This window comes from Cryptotermes secundus, unplaced genomic scaffold (assembly GCF_002891405.2).
Source record: "Cryptotermes secundus unplaced genomic scaffold, Csec_1.0 scaffold5, whole genome shotgun sequence".
Classification (NCBI taxonomy): Eukaryota; Metazoa; Arthropoda; class Insecta; order Blattodea; family Kalotermitidae; genus Cryptotermes; species Cryptotermes secundus.
In genome coordinates this window covers 1,955,032-1,982,121 of record NW_019724742.1, presented here as the reverse complement: position 1 = coordinate 1,982,121, position 27,090 = coordinate 1,955,032, and the positions used below count along the sequence as shown (strand labels likewise).

At 39.1% G+C, this 27,090-nt stretch overlaps 1 protein-coding gene across 5 annotated transcripts in view; it reads right to left on the bottom strand.

Moving 5' to 3' along the window:
- The window catches only part of LOC111862689 (cystinosin homolog), a 37,543-nt gene extending 11,473 nt beyond the window's left edge, over positions 1–26,070 (bottom strand). The window contains exons 1-11 of one of the 5 annotated variants that reach the window (XM_033750755.1): positions 25,988–26,070; positions 25,590–25,757; positions 19,489–19,629; positions 16,310–16,400; positions 15,524–15,703; positions 13,533–13,676; positions 12,083–12,182; positions 9,835–9,954; positions 7,672–7,842; positions 6,351–6,468; positions 2,965–3,067 (exon numbers count right to left, since the gene is read on the bottom strand). In XM_033750755.1, the coding sequence (XP_033606646.1) occupies positions 2,965–3,067; positions 6,351–6,468; positions 7,672–7,842; positions 9,835–9,954; positions 12,083–12,182; positions 13,533–13,676; positions 15,524–15,703; positions 16,310–16,400; positions 19,489–19,540 (1,079 nt within the window). In that variant the 5' untranslated portion in view covers positions 19,541–19,629; positions 25,590–25,757; positions 25,988–26,070. Of the gene's footprint in view, positions 1–904; positions 1,360–2,964; positions 3,068–6,350; positions 6,469–7,671; positions 7,843–9,834; positions 9,955–12,082; positions 12,183–13,532; positions 13,677–15,523; positions 15,704–16,309; positions 16,401–19,488; positions 19,630–21,286; positions 21,657–25,589; positions 25,968–25,987 lie in introns of those variants that run through there. The other 4 variants (XM_033750758.1, XM_033750757.1, XM_033750756.1 and 1 more) reach the window with 4 other exon arrangements.
- Positions 26,071–27,090: the final 1,020 nt, after the last annotated feature.

The window sequence follows — 27,090 nt, the reverse complement described above, 5'->3', positions numbered from 1 at the left end:
AAAATCAGCCCCTCTAGGTCTGCTATTGTAACGTGGATGGCTAGAGCATTGCTACATAACAGACGGGTAAACACGATGTGCACACACAACAGTAGAGCAAGCTATGTTTTCTGTGTGTCCGGCAGCTGGCGCATAAGCAGTGACGTCACACAGCAACAGTAGGTGGCAGTCATGTGACTTGTGTTTCCTGTGTGTCTGTCAGCTTGCACATGTGTGTCATGTCACACAGAAACAGTAGGTAGGGGTCATGTGATATGTGTTTACTGTTGATCGATGTCCATCCCTCTGCTATATAAGTGAGCAGTATTCCTAGGCTGACAGAGAGATAGTAGCGGCAGAAGCATGCAACAGCAAATTGGAACCAGAAGTACAGAAAAGTATAAGAGGTCAGCTTGTGAGGCCTGTGAAGAATTAACATGCGATTTGATGACTTTGTTTATGTGTAATACTTGGAGTGTGTAATCCAGCGACATTGTTATAGTTTCTGTGTTGTGATCTGCTGCCAGGAGATGACTAGTGCGGTGTGCAATGGTGAACTGAAATTGTGTAAAGCAGCAATAGCGCTGCATTGCCTGTATTTAAATGTAATTAAGAGAACTTGTAACAAAGGTGCTAACAAATTCAATCATCTGAACTAGAACCTGTCATTTTCATCGCACATACCACCCTACACATAATATATTGGATATTATTTATTAAGTAAGGCATAGGTAATGTCCCATTGCTTAACTGAACACCATGCCATGAAGATGGGTTGAGGTACAGTTTCAACATTATTAGTCTTGGCACTAGATTTTGGTGAGCAGTCTCTGCTGCTTTACCACTGGGGAACTGGGCAAACACCCCTGGTACACATCAGACAGGAGGCTGGGTGGACACCACAGCTGCTCTGCAGTAGGCATTCTGTATGGGTTTTTTTTTTTTTCACAAAACTGAACTTAAATAAAAGCAGTAACAGTGGTTTGCACAACACCAGTTGGACAGCCAAGTTCTAGAATGATCTTCATTTTAAATCTACCTATTAGCTACAAAATCAGGTATGCTGTTTCTGAAAACAATCAAGGCTTCATGCAGCAGGTGTCATCTTAATTCCTGTGCAAATTAAAGGCACGATGTTCCTAATATATATCAGTTAAAATGAGAACATTTAATACGGCTTTGAAAATTGATCTCTCAATATCTTATTCACGTAAAATAATAGCCTAGTATATGGTCACCATCATTTTCTGCCAATGAACTTTGCAACCAGTGATTAATATGCTACTAATCACATATGTATAGCCCATGCTGCTGCAAAAAGCCACTTTTAAATGGCTAAACCACTAGGCTCAGTGGATAAGATCAATTTCCTTTGAATGTCTGAAAAACAATGGAAGCACAGAACTAATTTAACAACTTTAGTAGGCAGAAACTAATAAACAATGCGACTACTTTGTTAAAATCAACATAATATTCAAATTCCTGTCTCACCCAAAATACCAACACTGTAACATAATGTTTATTTCCTTCTCTCTTATGAGAATCAAACTGGTGCAATGAGTCCCTTCGTACCACATGTCAAAATAGGCATATTGGGTGAGCAGGATTATAGGCATGTGTCTATGGCAATTTGAGCCCAAATAAAAGTCAACTAAAACATTCTTCATTAAACCTGGTATTAAATAAGATAAAATTAAACACTTGTAAAACTGTAGAGTGAGAGGGGTCTAACAGTGTGTAGAATTCTAACATGAAACAATGATACATAATAAGTTAAAATTAAAATAAAACAGGCTGTACACCAATCACTGAAATCATTACACCAACTAACTCCATCAGAAGACTGAAATAAAGTTAAATGAGTAAATGTGTCTGCCCCAATACCACAGGCGAATGCCCCAGTACCTACAGTATGATAAACATTTCCCAAGACATTGTGCATTGTGCACCATGTGGAAATTATTGCAGGGTATGTAAAACTGTGAGGACATCAAACTGAGTATGAACTGACAGAGTAAGATATATTTGTAGATTCAATGGGCCTACTGGACCAGCCCATAATGAATATGGTAATACAAGAGTATGAAGAATTGCTAGAATGATGGACAGGGGAACTAAAAGAACTGAAAGAAAGAAAGAAATCTGCCTGGTGCATCTTTTCCCATATATAGTACCCTAGGACTGAACCAGGTCCTCTTATTTCTATGTTTGAAAAAAGATTATAAAAATTCCTTATGGTAAAACATTATATGGTGATAGGTTCAGAATTAATGAACCTTCTTTAACCTTTTCTTTCTCTCAATTGAAAGAAGCTGAATGTAATTTTAGAAATAATTTTGGGACAGAAAAGTATAAAAATGGAATTGTCCAAAGGCAAGAATGCAAGTCATCAATTTGGATGGAAAGTAACCTAATACATTCCCACCTCATGACTCAAGGTACATGGGTTCAAACCCAGCGGAGGTCGTGGAATTTTTAAGGGCGGAAAAATTCAGGGAACGAGTCCTCCGGGAGGGACTTTAAGCCGTGGGTCCTGTGTCGTAGATTTACAGCACGTAAAAGATCCTCATGTCTCTAGGAGACCTCTGAGCAAAATTAGGCAACACATTTCCAATGCCTCTGGTAGATGGGGGAAATATCAGGTAGTGAGGGCTGACCTCGTTCGCTGAACAGGGCTGATAGCACGCACCAGTACCGGTAGGGTATGGCAACAGTAGAAATTAAAGGGGGATGCACAATGGACCAATAACTGGTCTAAGTGCATGGGGAAACCAACCCCCTCTAATAATAATAATAATAATAATAATAATAATAATAATAATAATAACCTAATACATTCACAGCTATTAAATACAAACTATAAACGAGATAAAATAGTGAAAATATACAAGAATACTGCTGACTACATATGCACTGCCTGTAGGAGTTCTGCTAAACAACACTGCTTTTTCAATCGGTATAGTATTCTAGAAATCAAGGACTTACCTGTAGAGAAAGTAGTGCTGAATGATGAAAAATATATCAAACACAACAGAGAACAAGCCCAGTCCAAATTTTGTTGGATCGCCAAATATTGATTCCCAATCATCTAGAAATGGCATCATAAACATATATTATAACTTGCAAACTTTACTGTACAACCAAACAAATATTCAACTAAACAATGTTGTCTTAAATAATCAGCTATTATACTCAGTAACTAGGTGAGAAGGCTGTGCCATAGCTCAAGCGGTTAGTCGCTGGCTTCTCACCGCGGTGGCCCAGGTTCGATCCCAGGTCTGGTCAAGTGGGATTTGTGGTGGACAAAGTGGCACTGGGGCAGGTTTTCTCCAAGTACTGTGGTTTCCCCTGTCAATCTTCATTCCACCAATTGCTCCACAATCACCCTCACCTATCCTGGGGCTGGTACAATAGGCCAGAAGTGGCCACAGCACAAGGGACTTAGTCCCACCCCACTAGCATTAATAAACAAACTAGGTGAGAATACTTTTTTCGACATAAGAGTACATGATTTCTGACCGATCCATATGCATAATGGCCAACAGTCATGACTTCTCTCTGCAATGATGCAACTAACAAAGAAACTGGAGTAGAAATGTTTCTCTTGATGAGGGCCTACCAGAAAGAATGTGATAATTTGTGGATAATGCAAGGAATTTTATATCAGTTAGTAGGAGGTGTCATGAAGAAGATAATGAGCTGTCTGGCACAAAATCAGGGAGAAGGATGGTAGTGGTACAATGATTATAGGTTCATATATGTTTCATTTGGTGACAGGAGTCCAAAGAATTAACACACAGGGCACTACTGAGATGCAAAATGAGAGCAACCGAAAATCACCTCAGTACTGTCATTACTATTAAATATTCATTCTTTGTGTAAAGAGTTCACTATAGAAATGCAGAAGAAAATGAACACTGGCTGTCTCAGTCTTATCACAGAAAAATGTGAATATGAATATGAAAAAAGAAGTTCTGGAAAGAATTTATGATGCTTACCTTTCTTCAAATGTTTCAAACTATATGGCGAGGCTACTAAGGACTATACTTAATAACTGTATAGTAGTAAAGAATCTAATTATGTTAATTTGTCAAATACAGTATAACCTCAAAATTTAATAGCACTGACAGGTTCAAAATTATCAAAAAGGTCGTTCATATAGCAGACCTTGGTATACTTATGATCCACCTCCATACAAAATTTCATATGATATTTGAGGTTCTTGCTATGGTGACTATAAAGAATACTGTCCTTGGGATATTATGTCAAGTAGTCCTGTAGACATTTACGAGCTACTCTGAATACAGAGGAACAACACTCCTCCAAAATGTCAGTAAACACTGTGCAATGGCGATTTTCAAAATTCCATATGCTTAGCTCTAACAATTCATTACTTAACACTATCAAACTGAAAACTAAATGTAAATTTTCTCAATCAGTATGCTGTTTTATATGACAGAAACAACACTTCAGAATCTTACACTGGCTTGTAATAGTGCGACTTCCACCTCACACACCTGCAGTCACCATGCTGGTATGACTGAGTTGTATATTACAGAAATACAAAATGATCACAGAGCCTCTAATGGCATGATTTTCATGAACATCTATGATTATGAAAATCTGCCAAGTGCCTAAATTTTTTCGAGGGTAAGATACATCGACATGATCCTAAAAGCCTGACTGACAATAAATAAAGGGAGGAGATATAACGGAACACAATACTTCTTTCTGTGGGAACATTTGAAAAGCAGAATAGCAACTGTCATGGCTTCAAAATATCAGTTTCTTCTGATAAGTACCTACATGGAGTGATCATTTAGATTTTGGATTGATCCCAGAATGATAATATAGCAGTCAGGACACATCTGTTCTGCTTGATGGAAGTGGAGTCAGTCATTTCATAGGTGTAGCTTATGTCACTCAGAAGTAACACCTTGTGAACTGAGAATGTATACCAGGCCATCTGCAATTTACATAGTATTTTAAAATGGCAGATTTTAAAGACTATATATCAAGTTTGCTTCAAACCAGGTAAAACTGCTACAGAAACCTACAAGATTGCAAAGCTTTCTTTTGGAGAGGAAACAATATCCTGGCTCAAGATGCTGGGTATTTATTATGAGCAAAATGAATGAAAATGCAGCATGAATCAAGGAATTTATTCATTAAAACGAGTGCACTCCCTCCTTGAGTTTCTTAATGAGATGGTAATTTAATATGGATCACAACAAAATATTCTGACATAAGATTTAAACATGTGATGGACTGCTGCAAAATTCATGTGTCTGTTGGCAAGCAAAAACAGAATCATATCTATGTAGGAGAGGACCTACAGGACAAAATTCAGACTGAACACAGTACTTTTAAACATCACCATATGCAGTGACACACAGGCTTACAGGTATGAACATGCAAAGTCTACTCAATGGAAAAGCCCATCATATGTGTGTCCAAGAAGGCCATACAAGTGTGGCCCAATTTGAGGAGCATTCCTATGTTTCTCAACATTCATGGAATTATGCATCATGTATTATTCCCATGCAGCCAAACTGTGAACACAAAATTTCTATTCAGATGTTCCAGGTATCTATGAGAATATATGTGTAAAAAGTCCCAAGCGGTGTGCTGGAGACTAGTTTTTCCATCATGAAAATGCCCTTGTGCATTCTGGTTTGTCTGTGCATCAATTACAGCTAAACTGGCATGACAGTTGTGGCATTTCATCCATACTCCCTTGGCACTGAAAGGTAGGAAATCTGATGATATCACAGTTCAATAACAAACACAGGCTGCACATACTGAGTTCAAAATACAGGACTTCTGAAAATGCTTCCATCAGTGGCACAATTACTGGACTTGATGCATCAATCCTAAGGGAACTAATTCCGAGAGAACAGCATGAAATACACAGTAGATAGAGTTATAAGGGAGAAAAAATGTATCTGTAAATTATTTGATCACACCAAGTAGTATATTAAAACTGACAAGAAGCAGAAAGTTTCTTCCAGTAATGGTTCAGCAAAAATTATAACACATCAGGCAGCCACAGCCTACTTCACTCAAAAAAATGTTCCCTTAAAATGGTGTGTTAAAGAAAGATATAGTTAAGAGTAACACTGCACTAAAAATACCATGTTGCTTGGTACCAAAATTCAGAAGAACTTAGTATAATTAGGAGCAACAATGACAAGAGCCGAAAAATGTGCCTGAAGTGTGAGATGAAAATAAGACCAGTTTCCAAAACATTCCATACAAATGTTTCTCCAACAGAGTCCAGGAAAGCTCTTTATAAAGTTAAATGTTCTTGTGGACAGACAGAGACAGGTGTAACATAAGCAAGAAAAGAAACACATATGTGTATCACTTACTGTAATTGTAAGCATTAAGGATCATCTGCAGCATACTGAGAAGTCCACCAGTGAAATCAAGGAAGATATTACCAATACTCCAGCCTTCAGTGCTTTTCCTTCTGTAATTCATGTATGCCTAGAGTTAAAAAAGAACATTTTTGTCAACCTTCTTCTTCCAGCCGCATCCAAAGTTCCATATATACAATATATTCCTTCCTGTATTTAGTGAATTTCGATTTAGTAAATATCTCACAATTAGTGTAAAAGATGTTCCATCTTCATTCATCGATTAGGGTGATCGTGGTCGAAACAACAACCAACATTCACATTTTCTCTTTGCCACCCTTATCACTCAGCTATAATCTCTGACAAGCAACAGTATGAGTGAATTCTGAAATCTGTCAATAGTATTTCTTTTCTTTACTGTTCATTATGGCCTCTATGAAGAGGAAGAAGCTTACAATTAGAGAAAAGGTCAGAATTATTCAAGAAGAGAAAGCAAATTATAATGTTCTTGGAACTGAAATAGAATGAAAATTTTAAATGTAACATCTTTCCTATTGTGTGTATGACAGAAAACAAGGACATCATTCTTAGTGCTGAACTGAACTGTGGTGATGCAGCATGCAAGCGCATGAACATTAAATCTTCTCCACATGATGAATTGGAAAAAGTTATGATCAAGTGGTCTGAAGGCATCTGTCCTGTGAACCTCTTAATTAATGTGTCAGCTATAAGGGAGAAGGCTGTATGAGTAGACCTAAAATTAGGTCTTGAAAATTTAAAGGCATCCAATGGATGGTTGGACAGATTCAAAAAGTCGCAAAGTTAACATACAAAAAATATGCTTTGTGTGAGTGGCAGATGATTACTAGAAGACCCATTTATGGGCTAGGCATCTGGAAGGATACAGGCCAAAAGATGAATTCAATGCTCCTGAGACTGGCATCTTTTTCAGCTCTCTTCCCTAGGAGACACTATCATTTGGAGGAGAACTTTGCCATGGGGGAAAGAACAGTAAGGAGAGTATAAATGCTTTCCATGTTCAAATTCAGATGGGTGTGAGAAGTTTCCACCACTAGCAGTGGTGAAGTTTGTGAAACTGTAGTGTTTCAAGAATGTGAGGACCCACCCTGATAAGTACACCAGCAATTCAAATGCAAGGTTGATATAAAAACTATTCAGAAACTTCACAGCATTGTTTTGAACAAAAACAGGATGACGGACAATGCGCAAAAAGTCAATCACTGTATTAATATACCATCATCATGAACTTTTAGATTTTAATTATCTAAGTCTGCAACAGAATGTTCATGTTTTCATAATTTCAGAGTTTTACCTGTGGAACATATTTGATAAGTGTGATGGCAAGCTTCACATAGGAACAGTATGACAAGAAGTCAAGCCATTCAATCACATCAGTCCATGCCAGTATTAAGCTAATGAGCACAACTGCAGCAAAAACTGCAAGTAAGCCACGTGCTGTCCATGATACCCTTTGGCTTCCACGCTGAAAACAGAGAAACATTATATAACATAACACAACATTATGTTTCAATTTTCTTTTTTAGTCATTGCTAAATTCAAGAATTCTAATAAAATGCAAAATAGAGAATTTTCTCATTTTAAGTAACTTAATACACAAAACAGATTAACCTCAATCTACAATAAGATGCAGAACAGTGGTTTCAAGCTCAAATCATACAGAGACCAAAGGGACAATTTTGAAATTTATGGCAGGCTACATGTCATTTTCAGTAATATGAGGTTAAGTATTTTGTTTAAAACCAGCACAATATTAATATTAGTCTATCATCATCAGTTTAAAATTGTACTGTACTGTACCTCTCTGCTGATATATGCTGGTATGGTTTCATTCTCTTCTTGCTCACATATCCTGCATAACATTCTCTCCAAAAAATTAAGGAAGAACTATGGGGTGTTATGCTATAAATATCTTTATACTACTTACTGGTCAAATCTCAAATTAGCTACTGTGCAAATTGGTATCATTTGGGCTGGGAGAGAATTTTTATCCTACATGAGATACTAGTGGCAACCACGGTCATTACAAATCTCATGTGCTTTTAGTGCTGTTATTGTTTACAAAGAAAAAAAACTGTTCACACATGTGCTGCCAAACACTGCAATCATTCTTAACCCAAAGATGTGAATAAAGGTAATTTTTGTTTTGCATGTAAGAATAACAATCTTGCAATTTTGCTTGAGAAAATTTTTGGTTCAGGTTAGTATCTGTGACCAAACTGATTAATTCCATTTTTAAATCTTCCGGAGGCTTACCAATATCTACCTTCAAATAACAAGTAAACAACACCCTGTAAAGTGGTACTTGCATAGTAAATTTCTAATGTTATGTACATTTTAAGCATATTACAAATTGACTTGAAATTTTCAATACTGTCATGTGGTAGTGACTAAACGTGGGGTTTGAATTGGTAACTGGTGCTTGCATGCTCACATCCTTACCAATTTGTGATTGCCTCTCAACCAACAAACTAACTAAACTGCTGATTCTGTGACAACTGACTGGCTGGCCTGCAAATTGATGGACCCTGCCAGCACAGTAATTCTTGGTTCTGAGTCTCACAAGGCACAAGACTTGACTTTATCTCCGATGGCTCATTACAGTAAAGCCCTGGGTGAGACCCAACAGACAACACTGTTTCCAGCAGCTCCTCCATTGTAGTTTCACATGTTTGTTGTCACTAAAATGTGTTTATCAAACCACTGCCTTGCAACGGATCAGGTATTATCACATGTTTACTCTGCCATTGCCTAACAATGGTTGCTCTTTCAGCCATTCTGTCACAATACGACAATTATTTTTTATTTTACTGACTGATGATAAGTAATTCATACACAAGCTAGGAATAATCACTGTAGTTTAATTTAGAACAGTATTAGACATTCAAACAGTTTAGACCAAATTTTTATAATAGAAAATATTCACCTTCAACAACTACTTCCCTGGGGGTTTTCAATGTTGAAAGTAATGAAAGAAGAAATATTTACACTATGTACACTTGTCTTTTTGTTTGTTTTTTCAAAACTGTTTTTGGGTGTGGAACTGCTTGAAGCAGGAAACCACACAAAGTCCAACATCACATTTACTGAATGTAATCTGGAAAGCTGTCTTTATAGCTCATGGAAACAAAATGGAATGGTGCAGTTATCGTGCTTGATTATCATGTTTATACAGATGGCAGCTGGATGAGGTGGTGCTTTACCAGTGGATTTCCCTTCAAACTGCAATGGAAATTTCTGTTCCTAAGCTTTTATGGGGGTCATGCCAGGCTGATGGTATACAGAAGGGTCTTTTGTAGAGGTTTCACTGTACAAAATTATAAAATGAAGTAAAACTTGTCTAAAGGTTCTTTTTTTATTAATATTGAACTGAAACTTGCTCAGTTTACCATATCTATATACCGATGCCTTTCTTTCTAGGTGGGTGGGGGGAGGAGGCATCTGTAGTGTGGCTTACCTCATAAATGAAACATTGAATAATGGTGATCAGAGTAGCAACAGAGGCATGAAGGGAGAACACAATGTCATTTACTTGAACCGGATTCAACCCGGTTGGATATCTGCGCATATACTCCTCCTAACAAAGAAATAAAAGACAGAAGATTAAATTCATTACATACACTTCTACAAAGATCCTAAACCTTGAAATTCCTGTCCAGTACATTCTACGAAATATCTCACAACCAACTGCCTAACTACACAAGCAGAGTCCTTCTTGTAAAGCTAACAGCTGCTAAATGCATCAAGAAATTCTCCACCACTTATAGAACCAGAAGTCTTTTACTGCCTTATTCACAAGGTCAACCACTGGTTTCTACTTACACTTTAGATCCTTAATGTCACCTTAATGTTACCCTTTCATCTATGCCCAGGCCTCTTCCGTTCTTGGTCTGAGGTCACACACGCACATACAAAATTGTGTATCCTACGCATCTCTTTCTGCTAAACTTGATAACCTAGTATTTGGTGATGAATACAAATACAGTAAAGAATAAGATCTAAAAGTTTGTGACAATGGTACGTTAGAACAAATATAATGTTTCCAGACATTATCCATCATCCTGCTTTTATCCAAAACATTGTACTCATATTTCAAAACTTAACATTATTAAGACTGAATTCTGTCTCTGTCTTCAGGTAAAACCTACTCAGATGGGCCCAATTGATAGAGCTAGTCCCTATCTCCAGTGATAGGGACTAGCTGCATCGAATTGACTCAACTGGGTAGGTTTAGCCTGAAAATGGAGGCAGAATCCAGTCCCCAAAACGTTGTTTTGAAATATAAACAGTACCGTGTTTTAGATAAGACAGGACCATGGATAATGTCCAGAAACATAACATTTTAATTTATTGTTACAAAATGAATGAATATTTTATTTCACATACATTTCATTACATCTTCATTCGTCTTCAAAGAAATAAGAGCCTGTGACTCTGAAGGTTGCCACTCCACATCAAACTGTCTCATGCCACTGTTAAGAGGCCGCAGATGGAACTGCCTAATAGCAAATATTGTTTGCTGACACAGCCAGATAAGTGGAAGTGTGCTTCATCTGTCAGAATAATGACACTGTCAGACAAAATTCTGATTAAATGCTCAGCTACTGTGCTATGGTTTACCATATCATGATTCCTTAACTCTTGTGCCACCACCATTTTGTAAAATGGGAACTTAGATCCTTGTATAAAATTCTCCTCATGCTGCAAACGGATATTCCTAGAGCAACTCAATGTTTCCTGGCTGAATGCTTAATACTCCTTATGAAATACTGCCTCACAGCCTCAATGTTCTGTGACAATCGCACTGTACACACACTGCCTTGTGTTTTGTTTTATGAGGAAGTATTCATTCTCAAGTTTTCTACCCATAACTATATGGTATTCATGACAAGCAACGATGAAATGCTTGCAAAATATTTGTTGTGTTTTCACAACAAAGTCACCACTTTTACAAAATGTTTCAACAATAAACACACCATGTTGCACTCCACTGCTCTATGGCTACTGCAGTGGCTTCAGTTAAGCTACCAAATGACATGGTCCCTGCCATCTCATCATCATGGCTTGCCAACATAATGCATCTTAAAATTCATCAGGTTTCTCTGCCACACTCTGAATCTTTTTAAACAGTGCTATCTATTTCTAACTCTCATTTCTTCCATATCTATTCTGACTGCTAGTGCAAACTGATCTGTCCACCATTTTGTCACTCTCAACTCTTTAATCACTGTCTGGAGCTATGGGAGCAAATATAAAAGTTTGTTAACAGGAAAACATTTTCTGGAGAGTGTCCTAACAAGCAAGCAATTTAAATATTTCAGTAAAAGTTATGTAGAAAAGAAACCTAAGCAAAGAACAGGTAATTTTGCTGATGCACTACTTTGATAATAAAAAATGAGCACATTTTCTGTCAGTGACTGGCATGTATCCTTGGCCACAATATGCATTACCTCCCAGTGCAGTTACTAAGAACAAAGTACATTCATATTGACCAAAGGATATCCTGATTTGATTTATTATTACCTCAAGCAATCCGTACAGGCAAGACAGTCACCAGAGATATAGAAGCAGTCCATTATTATATACTAAAATAAGATATAAAATGAAAAGTAAAATATAACAAACAGATAAAACACATAGACTCACGTTACATATAAACACAGTGCTCTTTCTATAAGAAACAGGTTTCTAACACAAGTACTCACCTCTACTTCTGTAATCCAAAAGAGACCACAGTTGAAAAGGGAATATAACATAAAGCCAACAATATTTAATGACAAGAAGTCAAAATTAAGTCCCACAACACTGAAAGCAAGAAATAAAACAATTATACACAGACCTTATTCAGATCATTAGCTGCTTCTGTCCTTTATAAGGTGAGAGCAGTCACACTCCTCCTTGTCTGACTAGCAATAAACATTATTATGTGTAGTTGTGTTCAGCACTAGAATTTTGTTACATGTTTTACAAACCTTTCATTATTTTAAAGAGCTGGGATATCACAGCCAGTACAGCAACTAGCTATGGGCTGGACAACCAAGGGGTTGAAATTTCAGTCCCGACGGGGACAAGAATTTTCACTTCTCCATGTCTTCCAGACCGAATCTGGGGCACACCCAGCCTCCTATCCAATGGGTACAGGGGAGTCCCAGAGGTAAAGCAGTCGAGGCATGAAGCTGACCACACACCTCCAACTAGTGCCCAGGTCAAGAAAATGTGGATCTATACATCCACTTCCCCATATGTCTTCATGGCATAGTGCTTGATTACTTAAGCACAGTGACTTCACTTTATCTTTATTATTTCAAACACTAAAAATGCTCTATTTTGATACAAATTACATTCTGAAGTACGACTGCAGGAAATTCGCCATTAAAATGAATCAAATGATTCATTCACACTGCAATTCCACAACGTCAAAATAGGAAAATCTAAAACTGCCTTGTGTATAAACACCATACCATGAAATGGGAGAGAGGTAAAGCTCAACACATTTTTGAATTCAACATCAGACAGAACTGAATAATCAGATTCAATCCTCATCTGTTCTACCCCTAGGATGTCACTCTGAACATTGCGCCCTCCACCCCCAAACACTGTATCTCAGCTGTCAAGGCAGTAGCCTGTCACTTTCCTGATCACGCTATCCCAGCTCATATTTACATCTACTTGTGGCTGAAACATCTGTTGCTACTGCTTTATCAAATTCAGTGGAATCCCTATTTAATGTTCCTCAATTCAAGGTCTTTAAGCATTTAACATTCAATTTCTATGACCCAAAGTCAATAATCTCGACACTAAACTACCTGGCATTAATATTTCCACAGAGATATTGGGTTTTTGGACTTTAGCTATCATCCTGGTTTTTAAGATAACTAAGAAAAACACGAGGACGGAAACAGATCCAGTTTCCGAAACGTCGTATTTTTCTTAGTTATCTTAAAAACCAGGACGATAGCTAAAGTCCAAAAACCCAATATCTCTGTGTGTTATACACCATCGTCAGAATCCTATAGTAACTACTTATTAATATTTCCCTCAGTTTAGTGCTCAAATAAACCTTAAATAGGGATTTCACTGCATGCATGTGCACGTACTTTAGAGACTCTCTCTTGGTTCAGATCATCCCAAAGTTTGGCTCTGGTTGCTTGTTACCTTTTCCTTCTCCAGTTTTCATATATTTGTGGATAGAATGACACAGACCAGGCCACAAAGTAGATCCAACCAATCACAGCACTTACATAATATATGACTTCATCGTGTTCTACAGTCACTCTTACAAACTTCGTATCCAGTACTCTGCAACAACACGCAAACAAAGGAACTGAATGTAAGATTTGAGGTTTTCATGGCGGTGACTATGAAAAAAGCAGTCTTCTGGGATTTGGCACCGTGTATATGTGGTGTTAACCAATGTTTTGGAGGAACGTATCGCCTCAATCTTCAGGGTAGAAGGTTCTCACGGTCTCTTCGCTTGCGGATTTCTTATATTTTTCCTTCTACCCTGAAGATGGGGCGATACGTTCCTCCGAAATGTCGGTTAACACCACATATACACGGTGCCAAATCCCAGAAGACTGCTTTCTTCAAAGAAACTGAATGTCACTGCTGGGAATATTTAACATGGAAATAAAAAAACCAAAAAGTAATTAAAGTCTCAGTTAAAATGATCAAAGGTTGATTTCGCCCAAGTAATGTTTCCTTAATGCTGGGGAACAGATCTGATTCAAAGTCTGCGGTCTCACTGTGCGAACTGTATTTACTTTACATTTGTCCAGACTTTTACCACTTCTTGGTAATAGTTTCAACCGTGATACTTCATATTTTGGCCCTATGATCATATACTATAAAATCAGGTACTTGTATCTACTCTGTTTTCATAAATAGTTCCCATGAAATACATATTCTAAGTGATGGTAAAAAAAAAACACTTCAAGAAGCAGATCTGGATATCACTTCTAGGGCCAGTGATAATAAATCTAAATTTGTAATTCCTCAGGTATCAAATGGGAAACAATCACTGAAAATAATCCAGCTCTGAAAAAGCCACAGCAGCATGTACTCAAGGATAATGGGTCATTCCACAGAAGACCCACCATGCATGAAAGTAAAATTTACACTTCACAATCTCAGATTGTGATAAAATTCAGTATCCATATTGGATCGACAGCAAAACACCTCTGTCCACTTCTTTTTCTAAATTTCTGTCACGTCATTTCTGACACTCAAGGTGCTAAAAAAATCACCCACAATCTGGGGAAAAAAGGAACTTCTGCAAAGTTTTTCTTTAATAATGTCTTTTAAAAAGCACTTAAAGTGCAGTGTTGACAGCAGCTGTCCATGACCGAGTTTTATTTTTCTGGTGCCGTCTTCAAGAAAAATATAAAGTCCAGGTTAACCATGAACTATCTTTGTGTTTCTGTTTAAGAAAATCAATGACCTTACATGGTTTTAAAAACAAGAAGACACGATGACCAATTACGGTCAAAATTAAAAAATAAAGCCCATGCATCTTGATAGCTTCAATGGGTGGAGTTTGTGGCTAGGATGAGGGAGACAAGAAATATTTACTGAATTCTGGTGGGGAAAATCTCTTAAAAATGTCTACTTAGAAGATGAGAAAGGGATCAAAGGTGGTTGACAGTGGCTCAGGAACGTTTCCAATGAACTGCTCTGATTTTCAGTGGTACTGAACCTATGAATTCTGATGCCAGTGTTATATCAGTAAGTTAGCATGAGGGAATATGAAATAATCAGTTAGGCATGTCAATTTGTAACACAGCCCCACTTCCCGTTTCTGAGGGATACAGAAACAGATCCCAATGTAAAGGTGAAAAAATCAGTAGTGTCTTAGCCACTATGTATAAATGAACAAAGAAAATTATAAAACTGTATACTTTCTAATTGCAGTTAAATGTCTTAATGCCAACTAGAATTTTCAGATCGGTATGAATTAAGTTATGCACTACCATTATTTCACAAACAGGTAAATATATCAAAAGAAATATAAAAGGGAGATTATTCTAGTGTTAACTACATTTTTTAGTAGTGCTTAAATTCTTCACAGAATCTGTCAATAGAATGTATGCAAAAAAAAAATAGAGTAATTATGAAATAGTTACATAGAATAACAGCTGACACAATACCTATCACCCACAGCGTCCACAAGACTGAAGTTTACAGTGGCATGCCCAGGATATCTTGCTAGCACTGTAACACTGTAGTTCGAAACAGAATGCACTACAGGGATAACTTGCTTATCTGTTGCAATTATGTCTTCATTATAAGTGATGGAAATATTAGCACATTCAGTCTCGGCCCCTGACCTGCAATAAAATATGAACATACAGTGTACTGACAAGTGTCCATCACATGATAAGGGTGTACTTAAAACAGGTACTCTGAAGCACTGAGCAAAAAGAGCTACAAAGGAGAGAATTTTCTTCCCCTTTTCCTTTAAAAGTACACAATAAGCTCAACTGACATGTGTTATGTTAAAAAGAATTGTTTCCATTTTGGAAAACTGACAATAACAATAACAGAAAGACATAAACACTGCACTAGCTTAACAGTGGCAAATCATGGGGGGGAACCTTACATTTTCAGCTTCAGCTGGTCTCGCTAATAACCTTCTGAAGGTACTGTATTACAGCTTTGGATCACTCTGTATACAGCTGGTCTCCCTAATAGCCTTCTAAAGGTACTGTACTACAGCTTTGTATCACTCTGTATACAACTTGAATGCCTCTATTTTCTATAGAATCTTCAGTATTTACTTAATTTGGATCAAAATTAGATCAAATGTTTGATGTCTTTATATATAAGAAGATATATGAAAGTGAAAAGATTTGAATCAAAACATTTCATTATGTATTATACTAAAGCACCAAAACCAGTAAACACTTCAAATGAAAAATTTGAATCTCACCTACCATATATGTATGTTCAACTCCCATTTGCCACCAACCTCCATTCTCAGATCATGTTCTGACATTTGAAGCGAAGGATCACCTCTAGTGGGTCCTACATGACAAAAAGCATTTTATAAAATTACACTGAACAATATTAACATTTCTACAGAATTACTGAGTTACTGGACTTTGTTCATCATCTGGTATTCTAAAGAGGAGAATGTTTCAGAAACTGGATATGTGTCCATCCTTAGGTGAAAGGGTGGGAGGTACCTGGGTCCAACAGAAATAGCTAATATCAAACACTGGACAATCTATGCCAGTGTTACCGCTGCGGTCTAGTCAAGTGGGATTTGTGATGGACAAAGTGGCGCTCGGGCAGGTTTTCCCTGAGTACTTCGGTTTCCCCTGCCAATCCTCATTCCATCAAATTCTCCATAAGCATTATCACCAGTACAGGTTGAGCCATGCAGTGGCTCCGGAATGACGTCATGGGCTTCCAGCCCCTTGATCGAGGTTCTTAAACTTATCCCCCACCCCATCCCCATGCGGGACTGGGTCACATGGTGTTGCCCTATCCCCTCCTTTCTACCCCTGGGAGCCTTGCTTGGAAGTTTTTTCGAGTTTGGAGGACAGTACTGGTTATGGATCCATAGGGCCTTGCTCACTGCACCAAGCCAGCCAGAGTGATTGTCAAATTCCTGTTCGGCTGGGAGTCCAAAATTGGTTTCGGCAAGTAGTGGGCTGGTTCACGGCCGGCAAGATCGCCCGTGGTCGCCCGTCGTTGGGTTTGTAGTACGGCGGCGACTCGTACCAGTTTAGTTAAACCTGTGTTTATAATTTATATTGTGTATTTGGTTTAGACTCAGCCTGTGGCCCGGCTAGAAAGTAGTAGTTATGTTTTCATGCAACCAAGGCAAATTGTTGCGCCAGTAAATATGGGCCATTCTGCTCGAGTTAGATGCCGCTGTGTGTGAGCATGTAAATGTGCGATTAGTTGAGTTGTTCTGTTTAATTTCTTGGGCTCGTGCGCTGTAATGACGATGAATTCTTGTCTTTGTTTATGTGTTAGTTTTGTTTATTAAATTCTGTTATTTCTTATTACATTGATTGCCATCATTTGTAACTAGATTTACCTCGCTGCTAGCTAGGATCCCTTACTCTAACTTAGGGAGCGTGTGGGCACAACACGAGAGCCGTATGACGGAACACCATTTCCCCCTCCGATTGAGGAAGGGTAGACGGAGCCGAAAGGTGCCAGAGTGACGGTGCTGTGGTAGCAGAGCGGTAGACGGCACAAGGTACAATAGGACATATGGAAGCCAACGTGCCGAGGGGACCTAATACGGATTCCACCTCACACTATATGAAATCTTAACTCTTGTAATCTACTGTAATCTACTGTAAACAATTTTAAGTATTGTAACTTTATTATCTTATTGTAATCGGCCAATGTACAGTAACTGACTTGTCCTATATCATGTAACAATGATCTAGAGATGAAATAAATAAATACATATGCAGCACCTGAGATCAGGTTTTATCAATGGGAGATAAAAGGAAAATTTACAATAAAAACTGTGGAAGGACCTGAAACTAAGATAGAAAATAAGTGGAAAATAAATGCAGTAAACCAAACCAACAACAAAATCAAAAACATCAGCAGAGATGAAAAACTAATATTTTCATGTTTTTACAATACCTATCAACCACTAGCAACACTCCCTGTAAGTTGTCAACCTCAGTGATAAGTGGACTCTATATGTGGAAAATTTCCAGACTGGGTTGTCTGATCAGGTTTGTTAAACAAACTGTAAATGCACTGACTTCCTGCACTTCCTATACCTGCTGACAGTCTGCCTGTTTTGAGATATCCTAATGTTGTAATGATGATCTATACACTTGAGGTTTTCAGAACTGTCCTCCAGAGAGTGGACAGACACAGAGCCAAGTAGCCTTCTCTCTTTCTCCAGACAACTACTACCCTTGGAATTAAGAACAGAGTCAATAAACTGGGGATAACAAGTGAGCTAAAGATCATGCTGTCCTTGGCATACAGTACAACAACCTCAATTGTATATTCTCAATTAGTCCCTTTTTAACACGTGGAGGATGATTAAATTCAAAGCTGAGGTAGTAGCCAGTGTGGGTGGGTTTCCTATAAACATTAGCGGCTCTTTCTGAAGGCCAGAACTTCCAGAAAAGGAACTGTACTGTCTGGTTCTATTTTCCTAGTAAACATAATTTCAGGACTTACATCTCAGTCTAAATCTTGCCATGTGGCAGTTGACTCATTAACTCTCAGATTATATGGATTTATTTGAACTCCACAGTTTAGATACATACCGTTCAATGAGACTGGTGAAACTCTCATCAACAATTGGTAGGTAAGAATTTGTAAGGAAGTAGTTATGGCCCATTTGAAGGTACTAGCTAAAAATCCTGAACATATTACGGAAAACCGTAAGATGCTAAAGTTAAAATGGATGATAAATATTGACTGTACAGCCCACACTCAAATTAGTCTGTATGCTCCTCATATCCACTGGATATGTTTTAGAGCCAATCCGAACACAATCACAAAGAGGAAAGCCCTTTTCCCAGCCAGGGATTGAGTCCTGGCCATGAAGCCTACCTATCTGTAATATTTGGCAGCCAACAATATATCATCAAAATGATACAAATCAACACTTCGTTGTCTTTAAGTATCTTCTTACTAACAAAACAGATAATAAATAAGAGCAAATAAACAACAAATGAATATAAGGCAACAGGAACTACATGTCTTGAAGTTTTTACAGTGGTGATTATTCAGACTGTGATCACAGTTGTAGGTACCGTCTTTTGAGAAACTTTTTGCCTCTAATGTAGGAGATTTCAATCCTGAAGATGGGAACTCTGACCGCTAGACCACAGAGGCCGTCGCTACTGCATATAATAATAATGTGAAACATATCAATACAAACCACTCTGAGTCATAACATGCAAGGTAATGATGAGAGACTAATATGCCAACTACGGAAGTTTACACCTGTGCTCTGCTTTCTTCCTGATTAGGAGGCATGGGGAAAACCTACAGAAAGCTAAGAAAACAAATACAGGCTTATGAGAGGGTTTATGTCTACCTGATCTCTACAAATATGACGGGCCTTGTACAGATATGGGACATATTAATATCTAACTAAAATGCATACACTTACCACACAGGAAGATTCCAGATATGAATATTACACAAAGATGCATATGAGCCATATTTTCTTCTCCTGTAAATCCTTTGTGCAATTCACAGCCTGTAGTTAAAATTAATGAAGTTCACTTTCCTTTGAAAACAAATCCAGCACCTGTGACATGAAAACAGTATTGGTAAAAAGGAAGTACAGCCCAGATCCCTCCAAGAACTGCAAAAAAGAGGACCAAAAATTTGAAATCATGAAATAATACTCGGACCCCTGCAGCTGAAAAGCATTCCAGATGCTTCTCAAATTCAGTCTGTAACTTCATACTCTATCCATTAACATCAAAAGTACGGACTGTTAGACTCCACCTGACACAAGGTAAAATCACACACAGCCAAGTAAGATATATTGCGGCCAGCCAAAAGTAAAATGGATCAATAGAAACATCCTTCATGGAACACATCAATAAATCTCAAGCTAATTAACATTAATGTTCCCAACAGATCAATAGCTAGGCTGTCAATGTTTTTCTTTTTGATACCAACACTGGAGCTCACTTCTTCACCTTTCCAGCCCTCTTATCTTGCCACATCTTTCGTGTACACCATGACGTCACGGGATAGTATTCAGTTCAGCAGCATGTCTCACCTTTTATGAACTGTTAAACCTCATTCCACTAATATCACAGAAACAAGGCATTATGAACCTCTTATGTACAATGTTTATTGATTTATACCTTCTTGAGTCTCTGAAACTTTGTAATAAAGTTCATTGCAATGATAAAAAACTCTAAATAGGAAATCATAAGTGAACTTTACTTTGCAGACCTTTTTGGTTATGCTATTTCTCTTGCAAATAACTAAACTAAAATAATCATACAATAATGTGCATAGTTTCTGTTGGTATGATCCGGACATAAAGAAAATGTTCTAAGAGGGCACAGAAATGTTCAGTTCTAGCCTTGGTTTTCATAAAATCAGTTTACATCTATTAGTAACATAACACTTTCTCTTCTTTAGCCTAGGTCGCTTATCCAGAGGACTGTCCAGGTCAGAGGCTTTGTGTTCATTTTCGTAACATGATTATTTTTTTATGGTGAGTTGTTAGCCCCACGCCCAACCCCCAAGCTGGAGGACCTCCCCTTGTCACCTGTCCGCAACTGCTTATTCAATATATTCGCAGATTCCACCAAACCTGGAGCACATCTCCTCCATCCGCAACCTGAGGACGCGCCATGCCATGGTGACAAGGGACCCACCTAACACGGACTGCATAATGAGGAGCTTCATAACTTGTACTCTTCTCGAAGTATAATTAGAATGATCAAGTCAAGGAGGATGAAGTGGGCAGGGCATGTAGTATGAATGAGGGAGACATGGAATGCATACAGGATATTGGTGGGAAAGCCGGAAGGAAAGAGACCACTGGGAAGACAAAGGCATAGGTGGGTGGACAATATTAAAATGGATCTTAGAGATATAGGATGGGATGGGATCGGATTGATCTTGCTCAAGAAAGGGACCAATGGAGGGCTCTTGTGAACACAGTAATGAACCTTTGGGTTCCATAAAATGCTGGGAAATTCTTGAGTAGCTGCAGAATTGGCGGCTCCTCCAGAAGGGCTCAGCTCCAAGAGTAAGTAACATTACACTCGTAAATTTTACGACCACGGTACTGATTTTGTAATTCATATAATCTACTACCAAATTTAAAACATTTTCAAACATGATTTCACAAATTTCTGACTTCGGAAAGATCATGTTAGACGTTCCTCACTATCGGCATGCTTAACGTACTGGTAAAAACGCAATAGTACACATACCTTCATAGAGCATAAAATGCATATCTGCTATCCTCCTATTAAACGAAATAAGCCACATGTTTCCGTATTTGGGCACCTTTCTTCGGTTATTTTATGAAAAAAGACAAATCTTCGATTCTCCATACGGTGCTCATAATTCGGATATAAGCTACATGCAGTGTACTTTCTGATGTATACGCCTGACCGTTTAAGGAACATGAAAATAAACTATGTGGACAATATGACCGATATAATGGAACGCCCGATCCACTAACATGTTCCGACAATTCCAATAACCCCAACGTTTACCGCGCCTCAACCAGCTGACACACAATCGCACACGAGCACACGAGATCGGCTGTCAGTTATAGCTCAAGCGGCCATGGCCTTGTGGCGCCCTAGTTCAGCTCCTGGTGGAAACTTCGTAGCATGCGATTTACACGGCAGAGACATCTGGAGACATGCTTAGTCTGCTGTGGGCTTAGGTATACATACCAGCAGGGTAATTTTGGTCGATTTTGATCGACCAGTCCATGGGCGACTTATTTGGAATTTTGGCGGTTGGCGAAGCTTGATGCTTCGGTTGTAAAAGAAGTGATGAGACAGACTACGTGAAGATTTGTGCTCTTAATGTGTAATCAAATGGCAAACACATGAAGGTAATATTCTACAATATATTTAGCTTCATGTTATGTGAAACGTACTGTAAGAAATTCTGACCCTTGCGGCAAAATAAGATCCAGTAATCAATCGGCGTCCGAAAGGGAATTGGGCCCTTCCTGGGAAGCCACCAAATGCTCAGTCAAGAATTATGGAGCCCGAAGATTCATTTCGCGTTCATAAGAGCTCCCTACTAGTCCTAATACCGAGCCAGATGAATCCAGTCCATACCACCCCATCCCATTTATCTAAGATATATTTTAATATTATCCTCCTGCCTATATCTAGGTCTTCCTAGTGATCTCATTCCTTCTGGCTTTCCATCAAAACCCTGTATGCTTTCCTCTTCTTCATGAGTGCTACATGCCTTGCTCATCTCATCTTCCTTGACTTGATCATTCTAATTTTAGTTGGCGAAGAGTGCAAGTTATGAAAAGTTGTCACTGAGCCTGCCCTATAAAGACTCCATACATTCAGTGTGCCATATATCATTTCAATTTTCATTTGCTTATTTCGTTCCAAAGAATCCATCCGAGTGAGTCAGGAGCCCTTTGTGACACTTTGTAACAAGCTGTTTTCTGTGGTGAGGACTTGTTAGCCTCACACCAAACCCCAAGCTGGAGATCCACCCTGTGTAGGCTGTCCTCTTTTCCTTATTCAATAGGTATATTCGCAACTGCAACTACGCTCTTTATCTGTGGAGGCAGTCTCCTCCATCCAAAAGCAGAAGACGTGCCATGCCGTGGTGACGAAGGATTAACATGCCAAAAGAGAACACTGTTTAGGTTACTGCGTTATTAAAACTTCTTTAAATTTCCAAGAATACAACTCTTACTGAGGGGCACGCGGTAGCGTACTCGGCTGAGGCACTATGCTACAAGCCGGAAGGTCGCGGGTTCAAGTCCCGATGAGGTCACTGGATTTTTTTCAATTTACCTAATCCTTCCAGCCGCACTATGGCCCTGGGGTCGACTCAACCTCTAACAGAAATGAGTACCAGGAATATTCTTGGGGGTAAAGGGCGGCCGGCGCATAAGGCTGACAACCTTGCCTCCATCTATGAGCTGATTGTCTAGAAAATATGGGAACCACAACATCTCACAATCCCATGGGCCTCCACAGCCTGTTACAAGAATGCCTTTAATTTTTACTTTTACAACTCTTACTGGCCTTATGTGTCTAAAATGCTTCTGTAAGCCCCAGAGATTCTCCATTTTTGTATCTCTATTTGAATTATCCATTTGTACGGGATTATTTTCATTACCTCACCCCTGGGTGTTGTAAAAGTATCGAAACTTTCATAATTCCCTCTTCGCAGCCATCATATTTTCTTTTTTTAAGTGTCAAAATGAGACAGATATCTAAAGACGTTCCAGAAAATGCATCGGCTTATTTACACCCATTTATTGCAAAAATGTTACGAGGGTATGATGGGAATTACTCACGTCTGTATGTTCTGCTTCTCCCAGTGTAATGTCGCACACCCTTCAGAAGGGTTAATTTCGTATGACACAGCACACCAACCTACGCTGCACGCATTTGAACTTTGTCCCCGTTTCTTTATTTTTCGCTGATCACACATGACAACGAATTCGCCTTCCTTCCAAAGGTCAATGCTTGCTCTGTCTTAGTCATGGTTGGTGGAAGTGGTTTTCTTCCCCGCGGGGTTGTGTGTGGTAGAGGCACTCTTTGTTCTCAATTCCCTTTTCTTTTAATGATAGTGGGGTGGGACTAAGTCCCTTGTACTGCGGCTACTTCTGGCCTATTGTACCAGCCCCAGATGATAGGTGAGGGTGATTGTGGAGCAATTGGTGGAATGAAGATTGGCAGGGGAAACCGAAGTACTCGGAGAAAACCTGCCCCAGCGCCACTTTGTCCACCACAAATCCCATTTGACCAGACCCGGGCCGCCGCGGTGGGAATCCAGCGACTAACCGCTTGAGCTAGGGCGCAGCCTTCTCAAGTCCATTACTAACGTATTCTAAAATGCCTGTGTGATAATTCTGAACAACAAACGAGGAAGATAAACCTGTTCAGATCTCAAATATCCGGGAGGTCGAAAATTAATTTTAGTTCCATTTTCAGGGCCGTCTGATGCAGTCAGATTTGTCCACATAGCTCACGTGTCGCACACTTGGGATGTGATTGGTTTCAGTGTGTTTCCATGTTCATTACAGAAATTACCCTCTGCAGGAGGGCGATGCATGTTCGTCAACATGTTCACATTTCGATTGTCCTCCCATACTATCGCCAGTCACCCCACCATCATCATCATCATTATCATCATCGTGGTCGTCGTAGTCATTTGCAAAACATCCATTTTGAGCCACAGCCTTCTTTAGAAGATTTTGCCAGACTTGTCGTCCAGTTTTCTCTACTTTGCATGTCGCAACAGTAACTTTTAGAGCAAGGTCGTCAGTTTTGGGTCCAACCCCCAACATGGAGCAACAGAGTCACCCCATAACCCCGGTCTTTATTTCAACCCTTATCATTTTGAAGCTTTCTTGCCATAATTCCTAAGCACTGTTTCTTATTTCGTGTGACAGTGGCACAGCAGGTTCTTGGGAAACGATTAAAGCCGTCCCATTGAAATTTGTCGAATTCGTAATCATACAGTTTAGATTGAACCCTCCCCCATAAGAAGGGACTCTGAAGTTTATTATCGGAATTCAGAAGCGTCAGAACGAAGAAGACGAATGAAAAGTTACGATATTGGACGTCGGAAAGAAAGCAGTTGTGCTTCATTGCATTTTATGAAATCGGAAGAATGTATTAATACTTTCCTGTATGTCTTGGTTAAATGTCAACTCTGTGAGCTGTACTCAGTTCAAAATGCAAACTGAAAAACTGAGGCTTCAATTCCAGGAACATGGCGCTGCACAATAACTAGAACAAAGTGCAGGAGATATGTATTTTCGCAAAGGCATTCCAGGTTCGAATATAACATATTTTATGTTTTAGGTCAATTTATGACCTATTTGCTGACTCTTCCTCATAGAATATATAGTCTTCGAGCCTTACTTAGCGAAGACTGTTTGTCAGCTAGTATCAGAGGACGAGAAGATTAGGTCTTAACATTGTGTCAATTGAAACTGCAGCGATAATCAGTCAATCAATCAACTGTTATATCCATGATTGCATTTATATCAGCGATCGTTCCGCCCACCTACATATCACGAATATCTGTTATCTCCTGGATGATAAATTAAAAGATGCACGTGTACAGCTTCTCTAAAGTGGAACTCGATATGTTTAATTCTCAGACTCTGTCAGTCCACGGTGCGTACTAGGTGGGTCACCATAGCAACGTGCTCCTCAAGACATACTGCACATAATGAATACCATTACCATACAAGTAATTATTTCCAACACCAGTCTGCTTGTACCGGTTCTCACGGTCTCTTCGCTTGCGGATTTTCTTATTTTTCCTTCTACCCTGAAGATGGGGGCGATACGTTCCTCCGAAACGTCTGTTAACACCACATCTACACGGTGCCACATCCCAGAAGACTGCTTTCTTCAAGTACAATTTCAATTCCCAATAAAATAACAATAAAAATGTCATTAATTAAGATAGTTGAGATAATAATAAAGGAATTGCAATAATAATAATAAAAAAAGAGAAAATTACCATGTTGTACACTAATACAGTAACATTTCGTACCTTCATGGACTGATGCACTGGCATTACGCCATGACCTGTGTCCGTGATGTCTGGCAGAAAGTCCGACCGAGCGAATTGGCTAAAGGGACAACAGCTCTGAGGTGCCCGGTTCCAATCTCAGCTAGGATGTATATTATCCTGAGTGAAGTTTTTAGTTTTCCTGTATCCCTGCAGGCAAGTGTCGGGTTAGTACCTCAAATCAGGCCAAGACTGATTCACTAATCACCACAGTCGAGGCGTCCGAAGCTGTGGGTCTATATTTCGAGCTAGGAAGCGCAGTTAAGAAATACTTCAAACAAGTAAATATAATGACAAACTCGGGAAATGACGTTAGTATCATTTTCTGAATGCCGGGAATGTGGTTTCGGCGAAGCGGTTCGCAGAAGCTCTATACTTACAGCAAATTACATGATGCGCCTTTGGCGTAAAATCACCGCGATTCGCTCTTCGCTAACAATTCGGCTGCAACACAGCCCACTGCCACACTGAATTTGTTTGCGTTGTGTCGGAGTTTATATCGCCTCGAGATATGACGGGCGTGGGTGTAAGAGTGGCACAACTCGTTCTGGTTCTCATGCCGTGATGTTCCGGGCCGAGATATGAACCTACTACATCGAGAGGATAATGCAGCCTAAGCGTCATACTCAATCACAAAAATGATTTCGTACCGACTCAGCGACCGGGGTTCGCTGGTAGATCATTAGGCCTCGTACAGACGAGTCTCAATTGCTTTAGTTACATAGCGTAGCAATTATGATNGTTAACACCACATATACACGGTGCCAAATCCCAGAAGACTGCTTTCTTCAATTGTGATACTAGTTCTGAATGGCATGTAAATTGGAAAAGATTTCGAATGAAGCGGTCGTCGTTTGTTTTAAATCAAGCTACGCATTGCCCTCTACCAACTGAGGAAAGTACCGCGAGTTCCTAGTGGTCGAAAAACCGAATTTCCATTTCACGTGGCGAAGTTCAGATTTTTCTCCTCACCATCACTTCCCCAACATCTCAGTCCGAGGCATGGCTCCGCCATTACATAATGACTTAAACAGAGAGCCGCACCGAAAGTAATTATCATGAGTATGAGGGGTGAGCCATAAAATCCGGCCCCCGCACTGCGACCTTCAATGATCTATTGTGCTTCCCCTTTGGATTAACCCTTTATTAATCCTACACTTCGAATGAAATGTAGAACATTATTTATGGGGACGTCATGAAAGTCACTTGGTTCCATGAAGAACTGACCCAGGTGACATCTTAAGTAAGCTATGGCCTCACAATCACATAAGATGTGTGTGGCTGATTCGTCTTCTTGTAGGCACCTTTCACAAAGTAACTATGATACTCAATATATTGTAGCGTGACATACCAAACATGTATGATGATCAACGTTTTATCGACATAACGATACCAAAGGTTTTACGGCCGGTAGTTGTAACTGTCTTCTGTAAATCTGACATTCAGGTTCAGCGCATGCTCATCAGTAGTTACCCATAATCCA